This window comes from Melanotaenia boesemani, chromosome 8 (assembly GCF_017639745.1).
Source record: "Melanotaenia boesemani isolate fMelBoe1 chromosome 8, fMelBoe1.pri, whole genome shotgun sequence".
Classification (NCBI taxonomy): Eukaryota; Metazoa; Chordata; class Actinopteri; order Atheriniformes; family Melanotaeniidae; genus Melanotaenia; species Melanotaenia boesemani.
This window is the reverse complement of record NC_055689.1, coordinates 2,911,385-2,925,325: the sequence shown is the minus strand read 5'-3', so window position 1 is coordinate 2,925,325 and position 13,941 is coordinate 2,911,385. Positions and strand designations below refer to the sequence as shown.

Sequence of the window (13,941 nt, the reverse complement as noted above, 5' to 3'; positions counted from 1 at the left end):
GCCAGTCCCACCAGTAGATCAGGTGAGTTTGTAGTTAAACCAAGTTCTTACTCAGTGAGACTTTTCCTTTTACATTCAAAGCAAAGCAACTTTATTTGTACAGCACAATTCAACAACATGGTGATTCAAAGGGCTTTACAAAGACAATAAAAACATAAGAATATATGAAGCATAATTTTAAATAAAAATGAGACAATAAAGGAAGAACATAAACTAAACATGATTCAGTTTAAAAAAAAAAATCCAGCTTAAGAGAGAGATTTGGACTTTTAAATACAAACCATTGAAATGCAGCTGAGAGACAGAATCCTGTCTGAAGGGGATCTTCAGTGTTGTCTGCATTGTGTCTTTAAGTCCAAACTGCTGGGACATTTCATGCTACCACAAGGCTGGCTTTAATAGATGAAAGTAAGCCGTAACAACCTGATCATTTAACTTTATAAAAGTGAATTGTAAGGACGGTTATCAGTAAGAAATATAGAGGCTAATGAGGACCATCATGTCTGATCTTTAATAAATGCTAGCTCGTTGGTTGGTATGAATATTTCCCCCCAAAAATGTATGAAATTATTGTGCTGGTTACACTTATTTAATCTACTGCCAAACATGACTTAACATAATAATGCATTCAGTGACAAACGTGTATGTGCAGCAATAATATGTTTATTTAGTTTTCACCCCCAGTGATCCAACCTGCTGTCTGTTCAGTAGTAGAGTCCAGCAGCAGGTTGTTGGAACTATTGGAGGCTCCATGACCCACGTGACCGCTCTTACAACGAAGCCAGCGGATGTCGCAACTCTGAGTTTATCCAGGGCTCTGGAACGGTTGAAATAGGATTTACACATACTTAAATATGCAGTGCTGCATACAAAAAAAAAAAAAAAAATCCGTGAAACAGCGATACTGCAGAGGATGAACTGCAATATGGCGAGAGACCACTGTATACTGTCCATCAAGCCATTTTCTATACCTGCTTGATCCAGTCACATGACATATATCCCTCTACGGACCATAATTCCACTGTTTGGGTCCAAATATGACACACTGTGGTAAACCTGCTCAGCTATGATCAAACTTGATTAAATATTTCTGTGTCAATAAAACAAAGTATTCATTCTTCATGTCATAATTCTGCTTTTGGTCTCCATTCAACACTGCAGCACAGATAATTAAGAGAGAGAGAGCGCTGCGGTCCTTCGAGCTAATGAGGACGATTAAAAGGATGAAACAAACAGCCTTATGTAACATTATTATTACAGCCACAACATTCTGCCAAACACAGCTTCGGCTGACTTTTTTTTAACTTGTCCTGTCCAGCATCATAGCAGCAAAATGATAATCTGGTTGCTGTTTCGTGCTGAACAAATTTGCTCTGCCAAGGGGAGGCCTATGGGTAAGGCTCCTCTTGAGAGTCTGATTTATTTATTTACTTTGAATCATGGAATTTATGTAATTTTGCTGGACCTGACTGGAGGGGACAGAAGAAGATGGAAAAAAGCAAAAAGATGCAAAAGGGAAAGAAAAAAGAAGACAAAAACATCACAGACAGAAGGAAACGACCTTTCAATCCACACCATTACCAGACAACAAACTGTTACACCTGTACATGAACACACCAGAAAATTTCCTACAACTTTTACAGAAAAAAACAGAGCTGCCAGTCATTAAGAGTCCTTAAATAATAATCAAATCAAAAAGACATATCACAAAAGTAGCACAATAATGACCAGATACTCACAGGAAAAAAAGAAGAATTATCTCTTAGTATATAAACCCACTGGACAACTGACTGTGTCAGCATGCAGAGCGAGAGGATCGTGCAAATGCGACCTCGCCTCTACGGAGGTCAGAGGCAGACCAGGGCCAGAGACCTGGGCCCTCAGCAGCAGCCCCGGAGCACCAACCCAAGCTACCCCACCACGAAGATGACTCCAGCCCCACCCGAAGGACGAGGAGGAGAGCCCCAGCAAGAGCCCTCCACTGTCTTGGGGCACAGGTCCCAGTGGGCCAAGATCAGCAGCCGCTGGGGTCAGTATCTTAAAAACTGCCCCCAGGTCACATCTTTAAAACAGACAACAGATTTCAAACAAAACATATAATGTAAACTAATCTTTACTCAGATGTCCAACAGCAAGTGAACACAGCACAGGATGACAGGAAGCTTAAACGTAGCAGAGGATGGAAAGTGTCTTTACAGCCTGAGAATGAAAATAAATACGTGGTGAAGTTTTATTTTAGAGCATGATGGAAAATTAGGGGAGTTGAACTCATCATGTTACAGTGAAAAAGTGTTGGAGGTAAATATGAACCAGGGCGCCAGCTGCACACCTGGCTGCAGGTGATCACACCCTCTCAGTGTCACCACGACAACCCATTTCACCAGGAACCTGATTGCTAGATGAATACAACCACGTTCTGGTTCATAAGGCAGCATCTGAACACATTATCTTAACATGGAGTTAATATCTGTCTGTGTACATTTTATAAAGAGGAGGTAATAGTCATAAAACCAGCAGATGTGACAACTGGGAAGTTTATTTTCCACAAGCTGAATAAACACGGAAAACTTCTGGTTGGCCTCAGAGTTGTTGGTTTTCCTATTATCAGTGAAGTATCTCAGTCTTTGTGTATATTTAAAGTCACTCAGGAAAATCGTAAATAAGTCACTGATGAATACTGACCGTTTACATTAGATGAACACGTCCTTTTCATACGTCCTAAAATCTAAATTTTTCTTCTCCACACTGTGTTGACATGTGCCACCCTTTCCCTCTAGATCTGTTTCCATTGTCACGGTGCGGCGGAGATGAGGACCCAAATACAGAACTCAGAGGCAGGAGGGAGATGGAATGCAGGAACAACTGATTTAATTCCAACCCTACGAATAACCGGAACCAAACGACAGGAACACTCACACACTACAGGGAATAAACCACGAGGTTCTGACAAAGGAAAGTGAAAATCAAGGGATATAAATACACTGAGAGACTAATCAGGAACAGGTGGAGTAAATCAGCTAATCCGAGCAGGTGAAAGAATGAGCAGAAGCCAAAAAGCAACACAGAGCTAAACATGACCATGAACATAAAAACCCATAAAAACATGACGGTAAACCAGGAACAGAAACCGTGATCATGACATCCATTCAACAGAAAACTGTGGGGGAGGTTCATCATGGATGTCTGATCGCTGATCTTTTCCCTTTGTCAGCAGCTCAAATGTGCATTTCAGTAAGGCATTAGAATTTTCAGAATAGGAGAAATAAAGTTTTAGGGTTTTATGATTGATGGAAATATATGATGGAAGTCACTAAATTTTTAAAGAATGAAAGTAGCAAAAACAATCGCTGTGCTACAGAAAGTAAAGAATTCAGTGGAAAATAAAGCTTTATATCTATTATAGAAAGCTTTCGTTGTTTCACATCTGACTTCTTGTGTTAGAAATACAGAGAACAACATATAAAACATCCATTAATCCAGTTTCATTTTACAAAAAAGATCAATAGGAATCATTAGAGGCAGATATAGAGATCTATCCAATATATTATTTATTTTAAATTATTAAATGGTAAATGGTCCGTAGTTATATAGCTTTACTGTACCTGGAATGACACCCAAAGCACTTTACAACATACATCACCTTCACCCATTCACACACACATTCACACACACATTCACACACTGATGGTGGAAGCTGCCATGCAAGGCGCTCAACCACGACCCATCAGGAGCAAGTAGGGGTTCGGTGTCTTGCTCAGGGACACCTCGGCATAAGCTCGACAGACAGAGGATCGAACCAACAACCCTTAGGCTACAAGACGACCACTCTACCCGCTGAGCCACACCGTCCCATTAAGATTTAATTATCTAGTTGATTACAGTGTTCTGCAGGTAATAAAGCTTAAAAAAAAAGCAACTTAAAAGGATGTGTAATTTATATAAAACTGAAAAGTGTTGGACTGTCGAGTTTCTGTCTGGAGTCAGTTTATGTGGAAAAACGACTACAGAAGCTAAATAAATATTGTGTTTATTAAAATGACTAAAGCTGCTATGATAACAAATCTCTGGTGATGTGTGGATTGTAAATAAAGTATCTGTTGGAAATCAGCAGCATGTCTTAGTTGAATATTATCACATGTTGGGTTAATTAATGTGTGAGATTTTTTCTTCTTTCTGCTTCTTTACAATCAAATGTTTGAGATTTATGTTTGTAATGACTTTCGTTTGCTTGAAAAATGAAATGAATTTATAGATAAATAAGAAAACAAATAAGTTATATGAAAGGACAACTTGAAGCATTTGTAAGATAAGAGATTTTATTAACACATTTTTTTCCATTGACGTCAATAATGTAGCATCACAGCAGGGATGAGAGACGGCTTCATTTGTTTCACACCCTGAAAGATTTACATTTCTCATAAAAACTAGAAAGTTAAGAAGCTCTGGTCTTTAGTTCTACTGAATAATAAATCCTAATCCTAGTAATAAAGACAAGGATTAGTTGTGCTCTGTAGTTCTGCCTTTAATGCACTGAGGTGATGAGCTGCTCTGGTTTTACTTTAAAAATCCACAGACGCTGATAAACACTGCTGCATGAATCCATGTTGGCTTCAACACATTTACATCCAAAATGGAGGGAATAAAAACAGAGAAAAGATTTATGGGGTTTTACCAACAGACAAACCTACAAACGATCAGGGGTTTTAGCAAAGTTCTTTAAGAGCATCTGTGGCTCCCAGTGTTGCGTAGACAAGTACTGGGTCTAAACTAATTTTCTCTCTGCTAATTCTCTCTGTTAAAAGGTTGGATTTAGGAAAGATTTAGGTGACAATGAGCACAGATTAGAAAACCAAGCCCAAAAAAAAAGAAGAAAAATGTTAGTAGCTGCTCTCTAACAAGGCTAAAATTAGACAACAAAAAAGAAGAAGACTGTGGATAACAATGTTCAACACAGGAAGTGGTCAGTCAACGGATGATGAAGCTGAGAAGACGAAGGTGGTTTATTTGAAGGACGCACGGACCTGACGACCTTTGAGGAGCTGAGCAGGCCGGTAGTTGTCCACCATGCAGCATGGAGTCTCTTCTTCTCCGGTGAAGAGGAGACTTCGAAACTTGGCCATCTGATGAGGAAGGTACAAAAGGAAGTTAAACTAAAATGAATCATACGTTTGATCATATTGTTTACTCTAAAGGCCCATTTACGCTCAACGCAGAAGACGGACACACAGACAAACAGTTTTGTCCATCTCCTGCATCGGTCACGTATGTAATTTGGTACGTTTTCAGGAAGCTCAGCTATCCATACTTGACGCAGAAGTCGGAGCAATACCACCAGAAATCATGGGGACAGTGTGAGCAGAACAGCTGATATGTGACCAACGAAAGAAACAAACCAGAGAAGAAGAAGTGAATCAGGAAGGAAACAAAAAAGCAGAAGAACAGTGAAGACGAGGACAACTGTAGAAATTGTGCAGATTTCTGAAGAAAGACTATATGCGAGTGTTAAGGGCGGTTAGAAAAAACTTTTTAGTGACGCATTACCAACGGCAGGCGGTGTTTGAAAACGACGCCGGCTTGGGAGTGAACTCTGAACTCAGTGCTGCCCACTAGTGGAGGAAACGACTTAACAACCATGGCAACGCAAAACACACATGGAAGTATGAGAATATGACAACGTTTGAAACGGACGTCGCTATTTACGTATGTAAGGGAGCATAAATGGGTCTTTACAGCCGAGCTCATTAGCTAACAAACCTAGCAGGACCCAGACATGATGTTTGACATCAAAGACCAGGGGCCTCATGCATGATGCTGGCGTAGTACAAAAACCAGCGTACGCCAAATATAGTCAACTTTTGGGATTTATAAAAACGAAACTTGGTGGGAGAATATTCCTACCATGACTCTGACCACGGCACAAAACATGGGAAAAGGGGAAACTGTGACACCAACGGTCCAGAATAAAATCAAGGAGATGAGGTGGAGAGTCTGCTGCCAACATTAAACAGTAAAAGAAGACGCGAATAAGTTTTGGTCACTTATTCAGAGATCCAGCAGAGTGGGACAGACTGTGGGACTAGAAGTTATGCAACGCTTGTAATTGTTGTCCCAATTTCCATCAAGACAGTTTCCATTCCTTGGCCACCTGGTTAATGGCGGTGATGGCGTCCCTCTGCACCTGCAGAACATGCGACCACTGATTCTGATTGATAAACAGAAACAGGTGTGGGATGTGTGTGCGTAATGTGTAAATTTGAAAGTTGAAGTGCGCCGCATTTTACTTTTGCACGCAGGGCCACCTGTAGTTTGCTTTGCTACAGTTTTATGCATGAGGTGCTTTCCCATCTCTTGTGTACGCTGCTGGGGTCCAAACAACTGAAGCTCCTGGGAGGTTCTGAGGAGTTCTTCACCATGACACCAGATCTGTGTCCACAGTAGAGAAGTCTGCTTACCAACACAGTTCTGAGTACTCATGAAGGATAGAAGTAAAAATCTCTTTATAATGCTTTCTTTATGATTATATTTACAAATAAACATAAAACCAGAAGCAAACACATCAGAGGGTTTAATTAATCCTTAAAACTATAATCCTTCTAATCCCAGTCAGCATCAGACATGAAGTTTCTCAGCTGTCAGACTGGGAGGTAAAATGATGTAAAATGAATGTATGAATAGATATAGCAGCATAAAGGCCGACCAGAAGAAGAAAACAGAATTTATTACTAACAGAACTTTGTAGAAATAACACACAGACCAACAGTGACCAAACCTTTTCTCATCTCATCGTTCTCTCAAGTCTTGGCTTTCAGGAGAAAAAATATTGTTATTGAAACAAACACACAACAGAAACTATTTCCATGTTTCCACTTTTTCCTCATTTCCAGTTATTCCTGCTACTATTTACCTGCTATCCTCACTAAACCAACTCCAGCTCAGCTGCTTTGTGGCGCCACCGTGCATCAGAAACGTCTTCTTGGCTTTATTCCAGCCATAGAGGAGCATTATTTTTCTTCTTTTCACACACACATAGAACTTTCTGCTCACTGGTTGATCTTTGGCTGCTCCTGATTGGACGTTACCGTCAATCTAAGCTCTCTGATTGGTGGAAAGTCTGACAGGAAGTGGCTTCATCATCATGTCCAGGTCTAAATAGAGGTCTCTTAGCAACATAGTAGTGATGGTGATGTTTTTATGGTGAAATGTGATAAATAATGCTGTTATCATGGATCATTGTGGATTTACCAGATAGAGTCTCTGAATAAAACTACATTTAGTGGCTGGATTGTAAACCTCCTGGATGGGATAGAAATGCCTGGAAAACCTCCGTAGATCAGCTATGGGGTAATTTTCCATCACAGTTTACCCCACAGAGCTGTACACTGCCGCTCCTGAGACACTCACTGATGGCGCTCGGGGCTCTGGAGATCTGGTGGAGTTTTAAGGGTTAATGATCTCATGAAAAGACTCTGTCGCTACAGCAACATGTTCATTAAATTTTCTCAGATCAGCGGATTCAGCTGAGTCTGCAGGCGCTTCTTCATTCTGACAGATACTTCTCATCACTGAAGTTCATTATGCATTTTGCTGATTGTTCCTGTCCGTCTGGCGTGTCAACAGTCAGCCATTTCCAGTCTTTCTCTTTCCTCTTTGTTTGGGGCAACAAAACAGTTACATTTCATAAACTAGTACCAGATTACTACAACAAAACTAACTTGTAGTGATACAACTTACCACAGAAAAATAACGTTTTCTCTGCATGTAGACAGTTCGGGGTTTGTTTAACAGCAATGTTTTGCTTCAATCATGTTTTTCAGTCATAATCTGAACAATAAATATTTCTCTGTTTTCTGACACAATGAACGTGTTATCAAGCTAAGATAAATAAACCTCAAAAGAACAAAAATAATGTTTCACATTGTTATTCTGCTAAAACGAATCATTATCAGGTAAGAAATCCTAAATCCTAAATTACCAGCAGAACATTTTATGGACAGAAAGAAATGTACTTAACACTACAGCCCACTTCCACACACACTGAGCAGCTCTTCTTCAGTGCTCAGCCTGTAGGAGACGTCAGCGAGATGAAGCCAGGCTTCTGGGCTGCACATCACACAGGCTGACTGGTGCTCGTACACCACAGAAGCAAACTCCTCACAGCAGCACCTGAATGCACCATCAGCAAACTGAACTACAAACCAGCTTTTAGACTGGATCCTTGTGTCATGAAAAACAATGTGAGAGCATTGGGAAGTACTCATGTTTTTCATTTTTAACTTGTTCTTATCGCCTGATTATGTCTGTGTATCAAATTTAAATTTCATAGTTTTACTGGGTGTTTTATACTGACGTGTGCCTCTTGGCCAGGTCACCCTTATGAAAGAGATTATGGTCTCATTGGATTCTTATCTGGGTAAATAAAGGTTAAATAAATGTAACATTGTTTTTTGAAAAAAATTAAAAAGTGTTGAGGAATTAGAAGATAATTGTAATTTTTTAATTTTATCTCATGTCATAGTTTGATCCCAAGCAAAAACCCTGAAGTTATCCAGTCTGTGAAGAGCTTTGAAAGTGCCTTCATCACATGATGTGATGAGCTTTCCTCTTCATTAAAAAGCCAGAAATATCTCCCTTTCTCTTCATCCTTATATCTTCCTCTACTGAACCAGACTGGTTACAGGATCTATTTCTTCATATTTTCATGCTGTAGACACTTTAAAACCAGCTAGCAGCTGTGCTAGCCTTCTAAATGAAACTGGATCATGTAGCGTTAGCTTAGTTAGCACTAAGTAAGGTGGATACTGAGGATCTCTCTGAGCATCTTTATAGTTTATTTTGCAGCTCTAATGTAAAAATCTTGAGTAACTGAGTTGATGCGTAGTCCCTGAATACACTCACTGAAAAGTAAATATGACATAGTTTCCATATGTTATCTTAAAACTAATCTAGTGTTAGCATTTCTAAATTAGCACTGCTACATAACTTCATGCTAATATCAGGTTAATTACCTTACATAATATGTAAGGTACTACTATATTATAGTATTTGTACTTGCACAGGGACAAAATCTCTTCTAGAGCCGTGCAACTAAATGTGAATATATTTAAATGATGAATAATTAGGAAACTAGTCTAAAATTGACTTTAGACTAGTGCTGTGATACTGGTGTTTCATGCAGGTCTGGAAAGATGTTTCTGTCCTCCTCCTACACTGACCTGTCAATCACCTGAAGGGGCATCTGGGTTGTTCCACCCCACCCCCCCTCCCCCTCCCCCCAAGCCTTTTATTTGTTTTTTTTATGACTGTAAGATGCCCTTAGATGTCATGAAATGTGCCCATAGATAAACACTATTGTGATTATTATTATTATTATTATTATTATTATTATTATTATTATTATTATTATTATTATTGTCCCTCCACTGGACAAACCTACTTTCATATTGCCTACAGAAGCACTAGGATGGACATGGAAACTCAGTCTGGGATGGTCTGACCTTCTGACTGAGCTGATGCAACCAGGAGTGAGTTTGCCAGAAAGCAGCAGTGTAAACATTAGGTCCTGTGGGAGCCAATCAGAGCTCCTGAGCTGGGATTGGGATCTTGTGTTGTGAGCCACAACATGTTGAGCTGTTAGGGTTTTGTTTCACATGAAGCAAAGCAGCATCTAGAGATGACCAGATCTGCTGAGTGGATCAGCTCCACCCTGGACCGCAGCTTCATGTTTAACCTGGATTAACACTGTAGCGCCTTCAATCCTGAACTTGCTCCAGATGAAGAATGTCAGTGTGTTGAATTGTTTCTGTAAAGTTCCTGACTTCTCAGTAGATAATGAACTATTGAATTCTGTAGAAATCAGCAGTAAATTCACCAAACATGACTTTAACTGAAGCTTCTCTAATGGATTGTCCAGATTTAGTCCAGCTGGTTGTTTGGGTTTCTCTAGTCCAGATTACATGTATGTGGAGCTTCATCTTGCTGCTCAATGCAGACCAAACCTTCATTTTTTATTCCATCTAAAATACACCAGATTACCACAAGCATTAAGAACACTCCAAACTATTCAGTTCACATGAACTTGACTTAACCTGAACAGAGTTCTGACCTTAATCCAGTGTTTCCCAAATTCTTACTCAGGACCCCCTGCCCAGCATGTCTTAGACGTGTTCCTACTCCAACACACCTGATTCAAATGAATGAACTTCCTCATCCAGATCTTTGCAGCCATTCATTTAATTCAGGTGTTAAAGTTGGGTTTAACATCTAAAACATGCAGGGCAGGGGTCCCGAGGACCTGGATAGGGAAACACTGCCGTAATCCAACAGAACACCTTGGGGATGAGTTAGAGTGGAGACTGGGAGCTAGGCCTTCTCATCCAACAGGAAATGTGGAAATCCCCCCAGAAGCTACAAATATTGGGGGGATTTTAAGATCTTCAAGACTTAACCTGCTGACAAACATATACTTAATGATCTGGACATCAATGGTTATATTCAGGACTTGCCAAGTCCTACATGTTCTCACATCCTGAACCGGAGGAAAAGCCTTTTATTGTTTTACTATACTAAAAACTATTTGTTTCCTCTTACTAATTCAGGTTGTTGTTAAGTTTAGAGGCCAACTAAGTTAACTACCTGTGCAGGGCTGACGCTTATTGGCTCCTTCAGAACAATCCAGGTGACACTCTCCAGGAGGGGTGGGGTGGTCAAGGAACCCTCATAGGTCCAATAATCCAGACAGCCAGGAAGAAGAGTCTTGGAATCAAAGTTAGCAAAAGTGGTCTGCTTTCCCTGCAGGTGTCGGGGGAGAGAAGATGTACAGAAAACATCACTGCGTTTCCATTTCCTAAAATCATAAACTGTTCGTCATGGAAATGCATTTCTGTGTTTGTACCTTAGTCTTAATGGCATCCAGGGCATCCAGAACTTTCTGAAGTCGGGGGTTCGCAGCACCGATCTGAATCCAAACAGACACACATCACATGAGGAACTTTTCTCATTTCTTAATGTTTTCTTTTCTTTTTGTCTTCTGTCTCGATAAACTGAAGGGAATGAAGCCATGAAGCAGGTTGGTCTGCAGGGTGGCAGCTCACTGGTAGCTCACCTTGAGGAAGACCCCGACCACAGCGAGCCCATCAGGCTTATCAGCAGCCTCTCCAAAGCTGGGATATTTGGTGTTCCAGTGCACCAGGTGAAGCTGTGAGAAAAAGGAGGTTGATTGTGTTGTATGACAGCAGGATATCATCACTTCCTGATTCATATGTGAAAATTCTTGTATTAAAATATATCCCCAGGCAGGGTGTTCTCTGGGAAACGACATGGACCTTGGGTGATGTTTTCTATACTACATCTTTTCCAGAATTGACTTCAGTACCTCACACGGGAACTTGATGCCATTGACGGTGTGCTCAGAGCCTCTGTCGTCACCGCCTCCCCAGTGGAAATGAAACTGCCTCAGACGGTACGTTCCAGAAATGGGACCTCCAGTCAGGGCTGGGATGGAAAACACAACATCATCAGAGCAGAAACACGGAGGGTGAGACGAACTTCCGGGTCTGAGATCATCTCCCAGTCAGTTGCAGTGTGCTGGGAATATATATGAACTGGGATGGTTGGGATGTTTTCTGCTTTGAGAGAAAAACCTGTACGAGTGTGTGCTGGACTCTGTGTATCTCCATCAGTTACGATCGTGCCTGAATTTATTTAATCTGTACTCCCTCCCTAATGCTCATACCTGGTAACAGGAACCTCCTCAGAGGACTTACAGAAAGTGCAAAGGCCCAAATTTTCTGTTATTAAAGATTTATTTTACATTAAGATTTAAAGTTTTAAAAAGTAGTTAAACACATTTTTCATCACAATCTAGAATCTCTGAGACTCTGATCCTGCTTTTTGTCTGTTCCAGCAAGAAAACACACTTGATGACTGAAATTTGTCAGATAAAGTTCCCTCTGTTCAGGTTCACAATGCTGATCTGTTACCCTTTTAATAAAAAAAATCCTAAAATTTTCATTAGTCTTTGTCATCTATTTGTTTTACTTTATGTCATAAATGCTTTAGTTGAGATATACAAGAAATATTTTAACTGCTACTGGGTGAAGGGAACACTGCTCTTAGAAAGCAGTCTGTGTGTAAAGATGTGATTAATTGCAGAAAATCATACAATTAAACTGTGATTAAAGATTTATATTAAAATAAAATATTTCTGTATATATGCTGCATATGTCTGTCAGCCTCCAGATAAAGAAACAGGAACGATAACATTCATATCAGCAGGGTCACCGTTATGTTGTCTTATCTGTGTTCAGACACACAGCAGGGGTGGAGGCAGAAACATGACACACAGATAAACGTCCAAATCTTCATTTTTACTGCAAACACATAAAACAGAACTAACGTCTGTCACAAAAGAGTGAATGCTTTCTTTTCAGGACCTTTTCTTTCTCTACAGCCTGTCATTTATCATTCTGTAACACCATGTAAGGAGATACAAGATAATTTATTAAATTTGGGGGAAAAAAAAAAAAAAAAAGATTACAGATGTGTATGAATACTGATGATGTGTGTCAAAAATAAAGCAACACTTACTGGAGCTGTCGGTGTCGTCCACAAAGTCCACCTGGAAGGAGTGGCCGTTGTTGAGGATGCCTTTGGCGTTGGACGGGTCGTACTTGAACTTCAGCGCTTTCAGTGACGGGTCATACTGGGCCTCTTTGGGGACGATGTTGATGGGAGACTGTCTGGGCCCATTAGCCACAGGGTAATTTTCTGCCCACTTGTCAGGTCCTTGACATTTAAAAAGAAGGAGGTGTTCAGATCAACAGCCTTTTGTCTCACATCAGTGTCATGTTCAGTTTTTATCAGTTCTTGATAAAACTGGAAAAACTAAAGTAAAAACAGGCTTCTTTTTAGCCCGTGTTTGTATTTTATTACCACTGCAGGTCTCGTTATGAAGAGCGTTGAAAAAGTTGGTTAACTTCTGTCTAATGAAACCCATTATCATCCTTTTCCAGTGATTCCTGAGCTGAAAAGTGTTTGTTATAAAAACTGTTGGTGTAGATTCGCAGTCACCAGGTCATGTGAATCTTGGATAAAGGCAGCTGGTTGGTTTTCCTTGGTGTTTGAAGATATCCCACTACTCATCTGAAAGACTTTTAGTTCTGAAAAGAAGATGCCTTTTTCCTTTCTAAGATGATAAGAACTGATTGTAAAATGAGTTTAAAGCTTCAGGTAAATGATGCTGGTTGCAGCCACTTATTGTTTCCTGCTTGCTTTTCAACCTGAAGAGAATCTGCTCCTCTGCAGATATGACTTGTCAGAAAAGTTTCCCTCATGCTGAAGTTCTATCAGGACCCAAATCAAACACTATTAATTATTAATATTTCTCTGAAAAAGTTCAGCTGAGGCTGTCAGAGGATCCAGCAGCTGGATGCTGGGAGATCCTTCTTACCGTTATCCGGTCCATATCCCCATCCATGAGACATGGCTGCTCCCGCTGTTTGCGTCCCTGCTCACAGAAAACACTGACTAATCCAAGACGGATGATGCACGCGCATCTGATGACGGTCTGGTGAGGGTCGTCCGTTCAGACCTTTATATAGTCTCACTGATGGTTTCGATCCAGCCTTCCCAACAGACGGCGGTGGCATCTTTCTCTCCCCTCCTCCTCCTCACCTCAATGCGTCGTTTTATGTTTCCTCTGTGGTGCGCGCACCATCCACGCTCATGTGTCGTGTACATGCTCGCACGTCGCCCTGATCTCGGTTCTTACATGATGAATATTTCCCGCTCTTGTGAGGACTTTTTGGCAATATCCTGGAGTTCATATTTTCTTCTCATCTCCTGTCAGCCTCTTCTGATCTCTGCTGTCTGGAAGCTGGAGGAACACACCGTGCACGCTGTTCGCAGGGCCGTTCTGAGCTTGTCTGATGGCCGCAGTCCCAA

General features: G+C 40.6%; 1 protein-coding gene across 1 annotated transcript; it reads right to left on the bottom strand.

The window, feature by feature from the left end:
• Positions 1-4,302: 4,302 nt before the first annotated feature.
• cahz (carbonic anhydrase) lies at positions 4,303-13,691 on the bottom strand. Its single transcript, XM_041991631.1, has 7 exons — positions 13,448-13,691; positions 12,586-12,783; positions 11,372-11,490; positions 11,102-11,194; positions 10,892-10,954; positions 10,633-10,788; positions 4,303-5,120 (listed from the first exon to the last, which is right to left on the bottom strand). Exons 1-7 carry the CDS (start codon positions 13,479-13,481, stop codon positions 5,001-5,003), a joined length of 783 nt encoding a protein of 260 aa, XP_041847565.1. The 5' UTR covers positions 13,482-13,691; the 3' UTR covers positions 4,303-5,000.
• Between the last annotated feature and the right edge of the window lie 250 nt (positions 13,692-13,941).